Genomic DNA, 17894 nt, shown 5'->3' with positions numbered 1-17894 from the left:
ACTACTGTCAGTGCAGTTTCAGAGGTTTCTGGAACCGCACTGTTAGCCATAAACTGTGCTGCAGCCAAAACAGACCACACATAGTTGAGATGCTCACAAGAAGAGCAACACACTGCAAAGCTGCTGTGATTAGATGCATTTGTTATTCTTGCATATTTACCATTTCATTTTCCAGCAAAATGGTAAGCTCCTGACAATCCCACATGGCATTGATTATTTCTACAACAAAACTCAAATAAGCACTTCTTCTGTCTTTCCTCCTGTTACTGGGAGTGTGTTCTGCTCTCTCACCCTGTTTGCTGGGCTCACTGTCAGGGGAAGTGCCAGGGGCTCCTGGCGGAGACGGAGAGGTGGTGGGGGCCACAGTATGAGGCTTGTCCCCCTCCTGAGGACGACTTTTAGAGGTCTCGATGCCTTTGACTCTCCTGGCATGGCGGTTTCCTTTGTAGTGGGCTTCTGCCTGGCTCTACAGGAGAACACAGAAAATACAGGCATGTTTATGTTGGAAGTGAAAACCAATGTCAGGTGAATAAAACATTGCAGGATGGATTAGATTCATTGTGACATCCACACATGCATGCATGTCATTATGATAGTTTGTTATTCAATACACATAGGGACTGGAGCCACAGGCAGCAGGCAGGTTTACAGTGGATAGACAGATAGATTACAAGCATGGGAACAAAAAGATGCAGTGACAGAGACATCTGAGACCTAGACCTGTCTGTCCCCTTGTCCCTCAGCCATCTTGTATGTCATACTTTCCCAGTCAGGTTTACTAATTAACTATAAATTATCTTACAATATATTAAGACCAACAGTTGTTTCTGGATCATCTGTTTGTCTACACTGGGCATAACCGCTCAGCTCAAAGTTTTGACGTGCATCCTCTGCAGTCTAAACCTCTACATACACCCTGACAGTACTTGGCTCCAGCTTTCATTACTACAGCCATGCTGACTGATGTACCATGGGGAGTTGAACTTTGGGGCAGTGGTATGCCATACTATCTGCCTGGAGGGCCCTTAAGCCCCACCCTGACACTGCTATCCTTCCTACAACACATTATCAAGGGGCAGCTGGCATACGTGGGTTCTTACGACACAAATACTGTGATCGCCTTTAGCTGCTTTCTGAATAACGTAGAGCCCTTGCACAAGCCCAGACTTCATTGTTTGCTTGTGGAGTGGTCAAGATCTAAATATATATGCTACCAGGCAGGAAAGACCCTGCCTATAATATCTTGTTGTGAAGATGAAATGTGGATGTGGACTTTGAGTCTGGAGGTTTTCAGGGACTAAAGATTATCCTGCATTCCAACAGTGAAAAAATGGGGCAGAGATTTATTACAGAACTACTGGTGTTCCTAAACTCCTGTTGAAAGGCTCGCTACTAGCTAATGTGTTTGTTCAGAGAGTAAACAACAGAGGTGAGTCATTCATCAGGAGACTACCAGGACATCAGGGGAGTCTTTCACTAGTCTGTGTATGCTTGTATGTCTGCATGGAGGTATGTGAGTCTAGGACAACATGGCGGATGAGATGCAGGGTTGCTATACTAAGCTGTCGCCAGCCGTCTAGCCACAGTGTGGTGACTGTGAGATGAAAACACACACAAACACACACACAGGTGGGCAGGAGGTAGTCATGTAACTCTATTTGCCATCTGTTCAAACTGTCTTTATCTCCCCTCCATCACTGTTTAAGTATCCCTCAATTAAAAACACAAATAGACTCGTTGCTGATACAGCCACATTATGTCAATACTTCACTTGAATCAGCTCCCTGCTATCTTAACAAGTATGTAGAGTGAGCAGGTGTGCCATGTGCTGCGTTGGGCAAATAATATTTGTATCAAGGGGCAAAAGATGAAGATAATTATTAAATGGCTGGATTACAGTTAGATGCCAGGGAGAGACATGGTTTTGAAGAGCAGCTGACAGCTGCCATAGGTGCTGAAAGGCTTGGAGAATTTGACTGACACTTAGGACATCACACTGACCACAGGCTCAGGAGAGGAATAGAATGGCTTGGCAAAGGAGACAGGGGTTGATGAGTAATGTTTGTGAGCCCAGTTGTGTATGTTCACTGTATGGCATGCAGGACATGAGCTGGCACAGTAAACAGCGGCAGTGGAGGTAGTGATTTAGAAGATTGTTTATTTCTTGTAAATCATGATGACAATCTCGACTCTAGATATAGCAGACCCTCTGTAACTACACCCTGTCAGAGGGGCCTTAAGGAGCTGCTCTGGCAGAGCCTGCAGATCAATGTGGAGAGAGCTGTGGGGGTGGAGAGGGTGGTGGTAAGTGGGGTTGCTGCAAGAGATGAGATCTCTCAGATGAAGGAAGGCATGAAGGGAGATAGAAAGGTATGTGGTGGTGCGTGGTTGAAGCAGCCCCAGAGGCTTTCTTAACCTCTCCCGTCCAAGCCAAGGGGATCAACTGCAAAGCAGCTGAGTGTCAGTGGTGTCAGTGTGAGGTCCTCAAGAGTGAGAAAGGAAAGAGAATGAAGGGAAGATTGGAGAAATGGTTCCTAGCCAGGGAACTACAAGACAAGGAAGGTGATGTAAAGAGTTGGACTGAGAATGAAATATAGAAGAGACAAAAGCTGCACCACATCAGCATGTGATGCCTGTGTTTCATTATGCAGAGGGTTCAATCTGAACAAGTGCTTTCCAGCATGACTCTCATTCTGAGGGGAAAGCTGTGATGTTACAGCATAGCTACAGCTGCAGCTCCAGATGAGACAAAGAGAAAGTAAAAAGGAGGACAAAACAAGAGGAAGTTAAAAGTGAGACAAATTAATAGATAGACTGGGACAATAAACAAGCAGCAAAGAGAGTGAGGGAGGGGAGGGGGGTGAACAAAAGAGAGGGACAGCAGTGAAGGAGAGAGGAAGAGGAAGAAAACAAGGGATGCTTATCAGCCAAGTCCTGCTGCAGCAGCAGCTGTGACGTTGGTCAATGCAGCGCGACGGAGCCTGTGATGTCACTAATGCAGCACACCACCAAGGTTATTCTGCATAAACTACCATTTAGCACCTCACACCACCACATGACGCAGGGACAGTGGGACACACACGCTCCTCCCACCCTGTCCTCCTCTCCCGTCCTTCCCCTCCAAGTCTCCTCTCTCCCTCTTTCCCAAGATGCACCGGGGCTGTCAGAGTCAGACACTAATCCCTGCCCTTGACGAATGCATCTTATAATAAGTAGTGGCAGGCAATTTTGGGAATTTCCACACTGTAAATAATGCAGTATGAGAGAGGCAGACAGATAGAAAAAGAGGGAGAAGGCTGCTGAGCGAGAGACAGGCAGTGAAAGAGAGAGGCACAGAGAGAAAGATCAAATGGGACGAATGAATGATGGCAAAATGATGCGTGAAATGAGGGGAGCATGGCCCAGGAGTAGGAAGGCAGAACTGGATCCTTTGAAGACACACACATTGATCAAGACATTACATCGTAAGCCCCCGTTGCTTTCTTTGACCCATGCAACCCAATCAACTCACAGATGGCAGATAAAGAAAAAGAAATGTCAATATCAAGGGCAAACTAATCTTTTTTTCCTGAGGACAAAGCCCAAACTGGAAAAATGAGACTGGGAATGTAGCACACGATCCTTCAAAGTGTTTCCCCCTATATTATTTTAATCCATGACATATTCATCCTGACTTGAGATTATGTAAACGAGGACTCATTCTATGGCGATACGGAGGACAGTTTTTCTCCAGCTGAACTGAGCAGGAGAGCACAAACTATACACAGCCTGCTGCAAGTTTGACATTGCTGATATACTGCAGTGTGTGCTTTTTCTTGTTTACAGTGAAAGTGACAATGACAGCAGAGAGGTTGTGTAGTCCTGCATATCACAACACCGAGGATTCATATATGTGCACATGTGTTTGTTTGTGTGTATGTGCGTGTGTGTGTGCTTTATCTATCAGGAGCCAGGACATAAGTCACAGCTGCTGTAGGTGTCACCTATTGTTATTTCTCACACATACGCACAAATAAACATGACATGAGATTCACTGAGGAGACCAAGTGCTCATGAAATGCACATACAGTATCTTGAGTCACGGTGAGGTGGAGACATCACAGGTTCATATGACAGCTATCAGAAATAATTCTCTGAGATGTTTATGTGTACTGTAGGTTACTGCTTAATTAGCTGGTATTGTGGCTGTAAATAGTATTCCTCACTCAAGAGTTCTGTCTTGCATGATAACATACAATATTGTTTTGGTTATACTTCAGGCTAAATATAATGGCACTAGTGTCTGATGCACTGGATGCCCTCAGCACTTCTTTTGTAACCTTGTCTTCTCCTTTTAGCTGTCATCATAACCAACCTTTTAGTTAAATATTTAAATTCTTGAAATACTTCACAGTTTTACTGTATATCCTAATTTTATCCAACCGGACGTATCTTTACTTATGAAGTGACTATTTGATCGCTAGCTCTGGCCCTAAAAGTATTTCATCATATAAACATCTCTGCCTGTTTCCTGTTTCATATGAAGATATGTGGCAGAGAACCCTGCAAAGAGCAGACTTAAGATTACAGCCTTGCAGCTCCCTGACCACATGGAAACCATGATTGTAGACCTGATGAGTATATATAGCACCGGTCCACTCCTTAATGTTGTGTATTGTAGATGAATATACGCCCTGACCCTGAAGTCTGCACCACTGAATAGGGAGAATCACAGCCAAATTATACACTGCACACATGACATTTGGCAATCTGAGATGTTTACGTGTACTGTCATGTTGTCATGTGTCTATCCTATTAGTTTACAGAGAAGAAGAGAAGGGTTGGCACCACTACACAGAAAATACTTCCATATGATTTTTGTTTTCATTCATTTGCCATCAGTCTTGTATGCAAGTTACCCGTGGGTGTAACATGCCATTAAACTCCCATTACGAGTTTAAATATAAACTACACCATATGGACAAACAGATGAAACTGCTGTTAAAATTAATTGATAGAATTATACAAAAGCATGAAAAAGACATACTGCAGTTAATTCTAAAGACATTCTTAGTTCATGACATGCTACTATAAAATTAACTTTCCCCATGTTCATGATATTAATCAAGGTTTGCCAGTGTTGATGGGCAAGAGAAAATCTCTTTGAAAATGAAGGCATATATTTCTCACTCTTGGTTCCTGCAGCAGCTTTTCAGGTTTTGTGCTGCAGTGACTATTGCTTCTACTGTCTTGAAATAAATTAAATTCCAACAGTGTCGCAACTGCCAAAACAAAGCCCCAACAAATGTACCACATCCTCTATGTCAATATCCGTACTCAGGAGAGCAAACAGAATACAGCGCCATCCAAACACATTCCTAAGGAAAATATGTGAGAGGTGAAAGGTGTATAAACAGCAAAATACAGCATGCTTAATGCGACTTGGGAAATGGAGTCATCGTGAGAGATGGAAGGAGAGAAATACTGTGTATGTTCTGTACCTCTGAGTTGAAGCGGATCTGGCAGACGTTACAGGAGATGACTGGTCGCTTGGTCTTGACCAGTGGAACTCCAAAGGTGTGATTGATTACGGCCTTCTGCACCGGGTCCATCTGCCAGAGAGAATGACAGGGGAGGACACAGAAAGAGAAAGAGAGAAAATAGAGATCTGTGAGCTATAATTCATACTCTACTGTTGTCTGCAGGCGAAGTCCTGGCGCTAGGTCGACAGGCCAGTCCATCATAATAGCATGAGAAGTGAATGTGCTATGTCCTCTACTTCTGATGGTAGAGGCCAGCATGGAGTAGAGAGGCCAACAGTTTTGTCTGCTCAAGAGACTAAATCTAAAAAAATCTAATTGACTACATGCAGGGTTGAATAAAAAAGAGTGTTTACGGTGTCTATCTTGTAAAAGACTGAGTTTTTACTATATGTCTGTGATCATGTTCAGCTAACATTGGTCAACAGGGTTGACAGCATGTTGCTACAACTGTAGCAACAAGCAGACACCTGTTCCATCCTCCCCAAGCTCAGGCTTCTGATCCTGACCAGGTTGTAGTTTCATAGTGTCCCTGTGTTAATTGTTTCAGCTGGGACGTCCATCACAGACATGGTGTTAAGCACCTCGTATAAATTTAACTGACTCGCTTTAGCAGCTCTCCAACGTGTCGATGACTAAGCCCCCCACTTAAACTCTGTCCCAGACACAAAAGACCCTGCCTGTACTGATCTAAAAGGGCTCCATTCCCATTATTTATCTATGTTTGAAGCTGAATTTATCTAGTGATCATTGTTAATTGACCCTAGCATTAGCCTGGAGTCAATGGCTGGTGTGGATTTCCACCACAGACAATTGTCTGGTACTATGTCTGCAGCTAAAGCAGACAGAATGTAAGATGATAGGGCATTGGACGGGTATGCAAAAGGAATGAAGAGAAACAAAAGTACTGGGCTGAAGAACAAAATGGATATGATGCTGTGTGTTTTGAATTCATAAGGCAGTGAGGGAATGTTCCAGAGAGTCCTCCAAGTCTGATGCAAGCCTGTTGGTTTGGAGAGGTTGACAGACTGTAAATGACCCAATTTGGCTCATCACTGCATTTAATTTGGCTAATCACCAGACTTTCCCTTAAGCTATCTTACACCCAGAGCCATACTCTCATCTAATATACAAATGGCTGAGGACTTTGCCCTGAGGAGTGACAGACAGAAAAGAGAATATTCTCATAACTCAGGCACAAACAATCTGAATTTCTGCACGGGGCTTGTTACTCAGCAACAGGCTAAACAGAAAAAGAAAGAAATGGGGAAGGCCCAAGACATTTAGCTGGGTGACAGTATAGAATCACACCATCTGGAAGTACGAAAGAGTGAAAGAGTGGGAGAGGAAGATTAATTGAGACAGACAGATAAAGAGAGGGAGGGAGAAATGGGAAAGAGACCAGAGACAGAGATTGAGGCCTGGGCCGGACATCCTCTCATCACACATTCTTATCTCATTTGGCTCTCTTTTCCATACTCCATGTTCCACGACTCCCTTTATTTTTTTCCCCAGAAACAGCCTAAAGTGGGGTCTGCTGCTGTTGCTATGAATTCAGATGGATAGAGAGGAGGGGGGCGGGTAATGAGCAATGACGTTCATGGATGATAACTGTCTGAACAATTGCATGAATAGCTCGGCAGTGACTATGCATTAGGCAGCTGATGCCAACAACATAAGACAGGGACTGCAATAATCAATTTATAACATTTTTATCAACTCCTGCCAAATGCTACCCGAACTCCAACATTACAAACAAATATAACTGAAGAATTGTGACTTAAGTACTGCATGTGGGTGTCCATGCTGTGGCCCATTATTACACCTCTAGAGAGAGTTTAGCAAGAGCTGAACAGGCCCGGTGGAGTAACTGTACACATGAATCATGGGTTTCTCCCCAGCCAGTAAGTCCGGTGCTCTGGGTGTGGGTCAGCTATGATCCATCCAGTTGATTCAGCTGTTAAAAACACTGTCCAGCTGCCAACAAGGCTTTTTGGAGGGCTGCTCATATGGCCTCTTACCCAAATGCTCTCCAAAACATGTCCTCATCAAATAGGAACAGAGCATTGTGATGTAACTGAAAAGGGATTTTCCAAAACTCACTCAGTCTCTCTGACCGATTTTGAGAAAATCAGCAACTGTATTTAAAATTGGCTGTGTTTCCTGCATTACAAATCTCATAAATCTAATCAGTCATCAGTAAAAAATACATATAGGCATCTTGCTTGCTAAAAGTGAACTTAGTGAGTTTTGTAAAGTTTCATGTCAGTTGGAGTATGGAGCTATTTGAATGAGTGCTCTGGCAGTTGTAAATAAACCACACAGACCACTGACTTCAGCATCACTCAGCAGTCATGTCAATAGCTCCAAAGGGCCTTAAGACCCAAACACCCTGATGCCTTTTGTTACCACAGAACTGCCTCTAAACAGCTTTTGGGAGAAATCGCCCAAAGTGCTACCTAACTGGTCAAAAGTGGGCAGCGGTGGCCTAAAGGTTAGAGAAGCGAGCTTGTGAAAAGGGCACCACCACTGAGGTGCCCTTGAGCAAGGCCCTTAAACGCAACTGCTCCAGTGGAGCTGCTCAGTGCTCAGATCAGACTGTGGTTGTACTGGACAGCTTCCAGGTGTGAATGTGTAACTGTGTAAATGTGATCAGGGTGTTCCTGAAAAAGAGTGCATTGCTCTCAGTGAAACTCCCCCCTGTATAAATAAAGGTGAAAAAACATCTCCCAGAACTGCACAAAGTCAGACACCAAACTTCAGCACCAAAAACTCTTTTGTCATCCTTTTTTTTCTTCTTTTTTACAGTTTACTCTCTCCTCTCTTTATCTTTCATTCTTCCTCCAGTGTGTTTGATCAATGCCCCGCAACAAAATGTTTGGAAGCATTGAATTGCAGCAATGAGGAATGCACCGCTCTGTGACTCTCAGTGGGACCACTCTGGCAGTCACAGTATAGTCTGCACTGAGCCAGATAAAAACAGCCTTTGAAGCGCAAGTTCTGCAGTACTTTTGAGTTGTGCCCAGATTAAGCCACAGTTGGGTGAAAAACAGAAAACGGCGAAAAACTCCAACCATTCCAAGCAGTTAGGCACTCACCTTCTTCTCCTCTGTGTCTGTAGAAGCCTGGAGCTGCATTGTTCCTCCTGTGTGTGTGCTGCCGGCAGAGGTGTGTGTTTGGGTCTCAGCATGTGAGAGACTGAGAGTGTGTGTTGCACTTTCCTCACTCATTCAGCCTCCTGGTTGGTTGTCAAAGCTGAATACAAACTAACTCACTAAAAAAAAAAATTGCACCTAGTGATGCATTGCCAGCTAAGATTTCTTTGTTTTTCCTTTTTGGCACACTCTCTGCTTCTCTTTGAGATTCTGCAAGAGAAGAAGGAAGTGCCTGCCGTAAGGATTTTTTCAAATCTCTCTGTTACTCTGTTTTTTTTTCACTGACACATCACCTAACAAGTGCCTGTCCTTTTTGTTCAGCCTCCTCCTCCTCTCCTCTCAACTGCTTTCTCCCTGTCTGCCTCACGCTTCCCTGTAGTGCATTTCCCTTACTCTGCTTTCCAGTATTCTCCTCCCCTTCTTGCGCTCTCTCTCTCTCTCTCTCTCTCTCTCTCCCCGTTCTTCATGCATACTTGATCTGTCCAGATGCAGCCAGGATTGTGTGTATCCAACTCTCCCTCTGCTCAACTCTCCCCCTCTTCCCCATGTTCACACCATCTATCAAATGTCATCATCAGCTGCTTGAGCTTTTACCCTGGGCTGGCTCAAGGCATAGACTATATAGGTGGTTGCTTAGAGCGCCACCTTCTGGAGAGTGCTGGTCACCCTCAAAGGAAAAAGAAAAAAAATAAGTAAAAAGAAAGAAATACACTTTGCACCCCTGTTCCTCACAATTTTCCATCTGCCCTGGCCTGCACTTGTACTGTGCACACTGAAAGTGGGGGATGGGTGTTATGATGACCCTTGAGAGTGTTGCTAAAAAAATGAGGTGCCATGGATATGGGACACTGACCAACAAAATGCTCTGAGGACTTGAAGTCAACAATCACTGAGGACACCTTCTTAAAATACTATGATCCAAACACACCATTAACCCTTGAAGTAGATGTGTCACAGAAAGGACTAGGTATAGCCTCGGTGCAGAACAACAGACCCATTGCTTTTGACTCAAAAACTGCCAAACAAGATATAGCAACATGGAACACGAAATGCTTGCTATTGTTTATGGGATAAGGTGATACCACACCCACATGGAAGTCATTCCTCTTGATAACAGATCCCAAACTGCTCACCACCATATGTGCAAACCATTGCATGCTGCACCACCACGACTCCAGCAAATGCTAATAAAGACACAAGGGTATGACTATGAAGTCATGTACTGGCTTGGAACCCAAAAGATCCTGGCAGATACTCTCTGCTGGTTACCAAACCAAGAAAACCAAGATGACATCAAGTGCATCGATGGAATAGATGCAGAAATTGAGGATCCAGAGTTGCACACCATCACTATATAATAATAAATTTCTCCTCTGAAAAACAAGACGCTCTCTGTATAGAAACTACCAAAGACTTCAGACTCAATGCACTGAAGGAACTGATTCACCAAGAATGGCCAGAAAGGATAGAAGACCTGTCAAAAGACCTGTGTGCTTATTGGTCCTTTAGGGATGAACTTGCAATGGAATCAGAAGTCGTATTCAAGGGCAGACAGGTACTCATTCCAGACTCCATGACTGATGTTATCCTAAAGCAGCTACATGTGGGCCATCAAAGCAGTGAGAAAACACGTTGCCTTGCAAGAGAAAGTGTCTATTGGACAAAGATAAATGATGACATCAAAGATTTTGCAGTGTGGAACATCAAGACGCAAACCCAAAAGAACCTCTCAACCCACACAACATACCCTCGAAACCATGGCAGCCTCTAGCTTCTGATCTATTCGAAATCAATGGACGTCAGTACTTGCTAAGTGTGGACAGATATTCCAAATATCCAGTTGTCGATGAAATGCCCATGCCCATGCAGTCACACAAGCAGTCACACAAAAAATGCAAACATACATGTCCCTATCCGGACACCCTGATGAAACAGTGACAAACAATGGACCACAGCACACAGGGCAAGCCTTCAAAAAGTTTGCAACAAACTGGTGAATCAGACACATTACAAGCTCACCCCACTACCCAAAAGAGTAACGGGTTTATCGAAAGGCATGTGCGACACATCAAATCAATTGTGAAGAAAACTCTGAAACACGGAGGTGATCTACAAATAGCATTAGTACAAGTCAGAGCGACACCTATTGATAGTAAGCTACCATCACCTGCAGAATTGATCTTTGGAAGACTCGTTACCGCCCTGTTGCCGAGTCAAGCAGACCCAGGCAAGGAGGGGCATCGACTGCACCTAGAATGGAGAACAGCAGATATGAAAGAGCATCATGATCACAGCAGCCGCAGAGAACCGCCTCCACTCTGGCCTGGACAGCATGTGACTGTGCTAAATAAGGAGAGAGGAACATAGCACCCAGCAAAGTGCAATGAGCCAAGAAGCTACGTTGTCCAAACGCCAAATGGAAACAAGGTCAGACATTGCAGGAGCCATCTGCGTGAACGATATAATCCACATTTGCAGAAAAGTATTAAAAAGATCCGTTTTGCTGAGCTACAACTTCAAGATGAAGCTCACAAGAGTCACAGTGTCTTAGCGAAAACATGTACCACACCACCCTGTGAAACAAACACGGAGGAACTTCAGAGTCCAAAGCCAATACGCACAAGATCTGGAAGGACTATAATCAGACCAGCTCACTAAAAATACTGTATAGAGTCAGTATAACATCCAGAGCAGTAGTACAGCCTACCCTGATGAGGACTCTTATATTTTCTTTATTTTTCATGCACACATTTCTAAACATGTTGGTTTCTTTAAAAAAAAAGAAAAGAAAAAATCTTATATTACTCCAACAGACAACATAGACACTAGTTGACTCATTACAACCTAGATGTTGATAAATTGATATTGAAGATATTTGATGCAAACTGAAATTTTAGTTACTGTTTATACCACAGGACTTTTAGAACATGTTTTGTCATGTTAAAGTTTGTGGGGCACTCCAGCATAACAGGGGGGATGTTGAGATATGTCTAAGACTTGTATAATGCTTAGTGTGCAGCGCGGAGTGATACATGAGTAACACAGACTAACTCAATATGTGATGTCCGTACCACAGGGATACAAAAGTAAATGTTCAGTTCCACTTTACTCTGGTTGTCTGCATTGTCATCAATAACACTTAAATGGGTTACTGTTTGATGCACATCACAGACAGCCCAATTCTGGGGTGTAAGAAGTGCTAGAGATTGCTCGACTCACTGACTGATGGACAGATGTCAAAAGGCCTTCAGGTGCCCAAGGAAGGAAATGGAGAAAAGAGGAGGGGGAAAGAAGGCCCAAAATAGAGGTATGTCACCTTATGTTAACATTAAAATGCTGTTTTGTTTGTGTGTAGACATTTCATTTGTAGTAGCTAGCTAACTAGCTAAGTAGCAATAAAGCCAATGCTAGATAATGATGCTACAATAGCTGGTGGAGTCAGATACAGACTGAATGATATGAATGGCATGAATATCTGAATAGGAAGCTGGTAGCCAGCTATCTGCATAACTGTTCTTTCCTAGAATGGTGCTGGGTTGCACCAGCTATGTGTACATTTTCCGAAGTTAAGGTGTAAAGTCAACACTAGAGGCTTAGTAACTACTAGTTAGTTTGTAACTAAATGAGTGACTAAAATCGGTTGCACCATGATTACTTGGGGCATAACCTAACTAGTTTGGACATACAGTCATAACTAAGGCAAGAATGATGTTCCTCAGCCTTGGCATTGATTCCACAGTCTCTGAACTCCTCTGGAGGGATGAACACCATTCCTCAAAAAGATACCCCCTCATTTGGTGTTCTGATGATGGTGGTGGAGAGCGCTGTCTAACACTTCAGTCCAAAATCTCCCATAGGTGTTCAACTGGCTTGAGACTGGTGACTGTGAAGGCCATAGAATATGATTCACATCATTTTCATACTCATCAAACCATTCAGTGACTCCTTGTGCCCTGTGAATTGGGGCATTGTCATCCTGGAAGAGACCACTTCCATCAGGATAGGAATGTTTCATCATAGGATAAAGGTGATCACTCAGAACAACTTTGAAATTGATTTGCAGTGACCCTTCCTTCTAAGGGGACAAGTGGACCCAAACCATGCCAGCAAAATGCCCCCCACAGCATGACAGAGCCACCAGATCCCCTCACTGTAGGGGTCAAGCATTCAGACCTGTACCAGTTTTTCCTTAGATTTGTCACCCATCTGTATGTGTATATATATATATATATATATATATATTACTGGATTACTGTGTTGCAAATGACATGTAGCTAATGAAAAATGAAGCTGTGTGGCATTTTATGATTTACACCTACCCTAGGGACATGTGTAGCTGTTAAGTTGTTACTTAAGAGTTATGTTGTAACTTATCTCTGTGGTGCAACCACTTGTATTTCAGTGATGCATAAATCACAACGTAGTAATAATTTACATCATAACTAGGCTAAGTTTGAACTTACACACAGCTGGTGCAACAGGCTGCAGCAGTTGTTTGTCCTACTCTGCCGCTACGTGTTTTTGCTTGTAATAGGCTAATATCTACTTTATAGCTGTCCAGATGTACTCTGGAAATATTTGCTGAAGCCTCCAGCTGCTGGAGAAGGAACATCTGCACCACTCTCTGAAGCATGGGGGGAGGGCACCAAAATTTCGCCTAGGGCACCAAAATGGCTAGAGCCAGCCCTGTTTTGCCCCAACCAAATCCTTTCAACCACACATGAAAACACTATACTGTTCTTCTCTGGTTTCTTACTACATCGGTTTGAAAACATACAATATGTGATGCCTTTCAATCAGACATCACTACATATGAGCTGATTAAACCTTATGAAGAAGTGGACAAAACATACTCCAAATTGTTACAATTTTGATTGAACAGCATCATTCTGAAACTCATAGAGGAAACAGGTGTGATGAAACGTCAGTCAATTATTCTGGGAAAATTACTTGGAATAAAACTGTTGTGAAGTAAGACCCATGCTGTTAGAGAGTGAGTGTTTTATGAGGGGAGCGAGAGAGATGAAAGGAGGACAGACAGCAGGTGAGATTCTACAAGTCTGCACATGGATTTGCATGATTAGACACCTTCATTGGAAATCCCTGACTTTGCAGCCTTAGCAAGTCCACATCAGGGCAGGCAGTTTGGCTGAGAATTGTGTGTGTGTGTGTGTGTGTATGTGTGCGCACATGTACATCTATATAACGACCAGCTGCTGCAGATAAATAATTCAGCCTCGTCACTGTCTAGAGGCACATTGGGTGAGACAGGCAGGTAGAGGACAAATCGCATTAGAGGACCATTAAAGCTGTATATGTCTTTAGGAGAGGCCATTCCTCTGCTATCAGGCTAATAACCCTCAAAGTGAAGTAGAGTCTCATTAAGACTGTACAAACTCAGCACAGATCACTTATTAAGAGAGAATGATAGAATAACTAGCTGCCAGCTTAGTACATGAACATTTCTCATTGTTATTACTGCTATAATGCTGTGTCTTCATTGAAATAGTCTGCATGTCCATATTCATTACAGTGTGTTGGTGCACTAGGAGGCATCTAAGACACCAGAAATTATACCTTTAATGTGAATTAATCTTACTTCAAACTCCATTCATAGCATAGCATAGTTATATGAAATACAAGAGACCCATGCAGAGTGTGATTCACTGATTGCTTAAACATTCTTTCACCTAAAAGTCAAATAGGCCATAAAATATTGTCAGTAATGTAAACAGAGCTGCAAACATTTACTCTCTTACACAAGCTTTTCCTGTATACAGTAAACGGACTCAACTATGAAACATTAACAAAAATCTCTGGGAAAGCTGAGGGCCATGACTTCCTCCGTAGGAAAACATCAGGAAAGTGCCTTCATTATAAGCAAACAACATTTTTTGTTTTGCATTTTAACAATTCAAAAATGTTTTTCTGGAGCTATACTATACATGCTGCAGATAATAGAATGTGCACTACACTTCAGGGAGAACAATACCAACTGTACTATCAGGGTGAGCGTGTCAGTCAGTAATTTCTCCATTGTTTTTAATGCATTGCAGTAAAAGTACTTTCCAAGTGTATGTTCCCCTGTATGTTGGAGCTATAAGGTCAAAATGTCCTCCAAGCCTCTCCTATGGCCCCATCTCCTGGCCACAGGCCTGTAAAACACCATTCAGGGGTGGCTCGCAGCCATCAGCGGCAGCCGCTATTAACATTCACTGTGTCCCTGTGGGCCTTCAGAAATAGTTAATGTTCTAAAGCGGAGGATGGGGAGCAGAGGGATGGTACAGAATGAGAGGAAGATTCAGAGGGAGTGTTGCAGAGGCAGCCAGACAGAATGAAGAAAGAGCAAGCAAGAATGATTTCAAGGCTGTGCTAACAGACACAAGAGTGGAAACTGAGTGCCTGCATAATTTCAGTATCTCTGTTAATCCATGTCTGCTGGGCGCACTGCTGTTTTAACATCAGTGAGAATGCTTCCACTTATGTCATGGCCTATGGAGCGCTATTAAAATGACTATATCATTAAAATGCGTTTAACAGTGTCTGGACTCCTGTTACTATCCCCGTAGTAACGTACATGGTCAGAGCAAATGCCAGACATCTCCAATTAGTGACAAGAGGCTGCTATGTCACCCCTTTGCAAATTGCAGCCAAATATACCAGACTGACACATGCAGAGAGTAACCCTAGTCCAGGAATAGCATTGCCCCACATAAAGCACATACAAAGTTCACTAATTTTACGTATTGCTGATGAGAAATGTGTTGACGTTCCCTAATGGAGTCTGGAGGAACAGGCGGCACATTACGCTGAGTTGGTGAAATGCTAAATGTCTCTACGGTCTAATCTAAATGATAAGATGTTAGTCAGGGCCTGGGGAAACAGGAAGATCCCTCTCTGTTAAAATATATACCACATCAAACAAACGGTGGTGTTTGAAGTACACGGCTCTAAGGATGGCCTTGGAAGTGCTCTTTAATTCTTAGATCTTTGATTTAAGGATGGGACGGAGTTTTTGATGTATGTACATGAAATAATACAGTCATCGGAACAAAATGACTATCTTGCAGAGAGTCCTGTCTAACACACAGCATTTTGATTTGTAGCAGCACTTCAACCATTTTAAGACACACGTGGGCAGTAAAAGCTTCCTAGAGTTTGAGGAGTAAACAGTTCCCTCTTGTGTGTTTTCCTTACGGCAGTAGTTGAGTTGAAAGACTGCAGTGTGTGTGTGTGTGTGTGTGTGTGTGTGTGTGTGTGTGTGTGTGTGTGTGTGTGTGTGTGTGTGTGTCTGTGTCAACTCTCACCGTGTTGAAGTTGTGGAAGAGGCTCATGCTGTGCGGAGGAGGGGGGGTCTCCATGGGGAACTGCAGGAAGGGCTTCATGTCCAGGTGGGGCTGGATCACCGTGGGGGTCCGCAAGAATGTTGGCACCGCCGCCCCGGCCCGGTTTATGCCTCCTACATACAAAAAACAACAAAAAAATGATAAATATACAAGACATACTCTTATAACTCATATATATAAATATATATATATATATATAAGATGCTGGCAATAAATGTTTTTTAATCTACTATGATAAAGTATAACATTTAAAATGAGAGACACAAATTGTGTAGCTTATTATAGATTTTGCGGTGTTGCTTCCCGGAATGTGCCACTATATTCCAATAAGAGCAATGAGCCATAATTGCACTGCAAAAGCAATTATTTCTCTGTGGATGGAAGAAAGCTATGTGGCCCCCCGGTGGAACATGCAATCACTAATTTGTGAGAAAAAGCAGCTTGAACTGTTAAAGACGCTTAAATGACTGGTGTGGACAGACATTTGGGTTTTCCTGACAAGTTGACAAGATTGAAGTGCCAAAGTGCAGCAGCACTACTGTGCACAAATACTTTAACACTGACAGTTTTGAGGGCTTTGTAGAATTTACATCACCGAAGCCTTTCATTATACTAAAACATTCACATCAAATGAAGCAGGAATGCCAAGGAGGAGAAAAGAATGCCACAGAGACGGTGGGGATTCCTCTTAACCACCTGCCCGCTAGCCTCTTCTCTTCTCCTCTCCTCTCCTCTCCTCTCCTCTCCTCTCCTAGGAGACATCTGCAGCTTGATGATAATGAGTTTCATCTCAGCGTGTGTTGCTTTATGTCATCTTGACTCGTGCGAAAGAGTTGGATCACTTGGATGTATCTAATTATGGAATGAATGAATCATACACTCTGATTCCTCTACTTAGGTCCGACACATGCTCCCTGGCTTTGACTGTATCCAACATGCTGTTTAAGTGGATTTTAACAGGACTTGAAAAAAGCAGTCACTTATGAACATACTCTTTATACACACACACACACACACAAAACACACACACCTGTGCACTTTGTCAATGTTTAATTCTCCTATAAAAGTGTGCAAGGCTGTCATAATGATACACAGCTCCCTATTCTCGTCATCGCTCCCATCTGCCTTCTCTTCCTCTCCTCCTTATCCCCCCTCTTCTCCTCTTTAACCTCTGTCAAGGATGATAGTGATGGGGCCCACACAGCAAAACTCAGCCTCAGCAAGCTCTTAGATTAAGCCTCTTAATATCCGCAACTGGATTTCTGAGGCTTTCAAATTCCCCCGAGACTTAAAGCTCTGCCGCTCTCCTTTTTGGGATTGCTCTAAGCTACTCTCTCGCTCCGTTACTTGCTGTCCCTCGCTCTGCTTCCTACTGCAATTCGTTTCTACCTGCCTCCACACTTTCACATGGTAATTTTTGCATTATTTGACACCTCTGCATTTTCATCAAGCTTTATGTCAACTGAATGTGATCAGAGGAAATAATATGGCTGCCGCATTGGAGGAATACGGTGTTAGCAGATGCAGCCTCCAAAGTTTGGATTAGAGAGAGTGGGAGAGAAAGAGAGAGAGAGAGGGAGAGAGCTTGACTTTGTCAGACAGAGTGAAAGTGCTGTCTCAGCTGAAGCCCAGCTGCCTTCTGCTGCGCATCTGTGGGCCTGGAGGTGGAGAGGACTGCATGATTACTTCAGCCTCAGTCAGGCATGTAAGTTTCTTCCACTGAACAAACCATAAACATGTAAACATGCTGTGTGTATGAATGCACAAACATGCTCACAAACATAACTATTCTGACAGCATAACAAATAAGTTTGTGGCCTTGTGCTTGTTGGTTTTCCAGCTGGTGGATTGCACTTGTATCGTCCTCGCAGGCT

The 17894-nt window shown here is 43.3% G+C and overlaps 1 protein-coding gene across 1 annotated transcript in view; it reads right to left on the bottom strand.

Moving 5' to 3' along the window:
- Nucleotides 1-17894, bottom strand: part of znf385a (zinc finger protein 385A) — a 38097-nt gene that overhangs the window by 15164 nt on the left and 5039 nt on the right. Inside the window, exons 2-4 of the mRNA XM_042407794.1 lie at nt 15982-16133; nt 5481-5591; nt 292-466 (exon numbers count right to left, since the gene is read on the bottom strand). Of these exons, the coding sequence (XP_042263728.1) occupies nt 292-466; nt 5481-5591; nt 15982-16059 (364 nt within the window). The 5' untranslated portion in view covers nt 16060-16133. The remainder of the gene's footprint in view (nt 1-291; nt 467-5480; nt 5592-15981; nt 16134-17894) is intronic.

Source organism: Thunnus maccoyii, chromosome 4 (genome assembly GCF_910596095.1).
Source record: "Thunnus maccoyii chromosome 4, fThuMac1.1, whole genome shotgun sequence".
Taxonomy (NCBI): Eukaryota; Metazoa; Chordata; class Actinopteri; order Scombriformes; family Scombridae; genus Thunnus; species Thunnus maccoyii.
The sequence above is the reverse complement of the archived record's forward strand: the minus strand, read 5'-3'. Positions and strand labels throughout refer to the sequence as shown.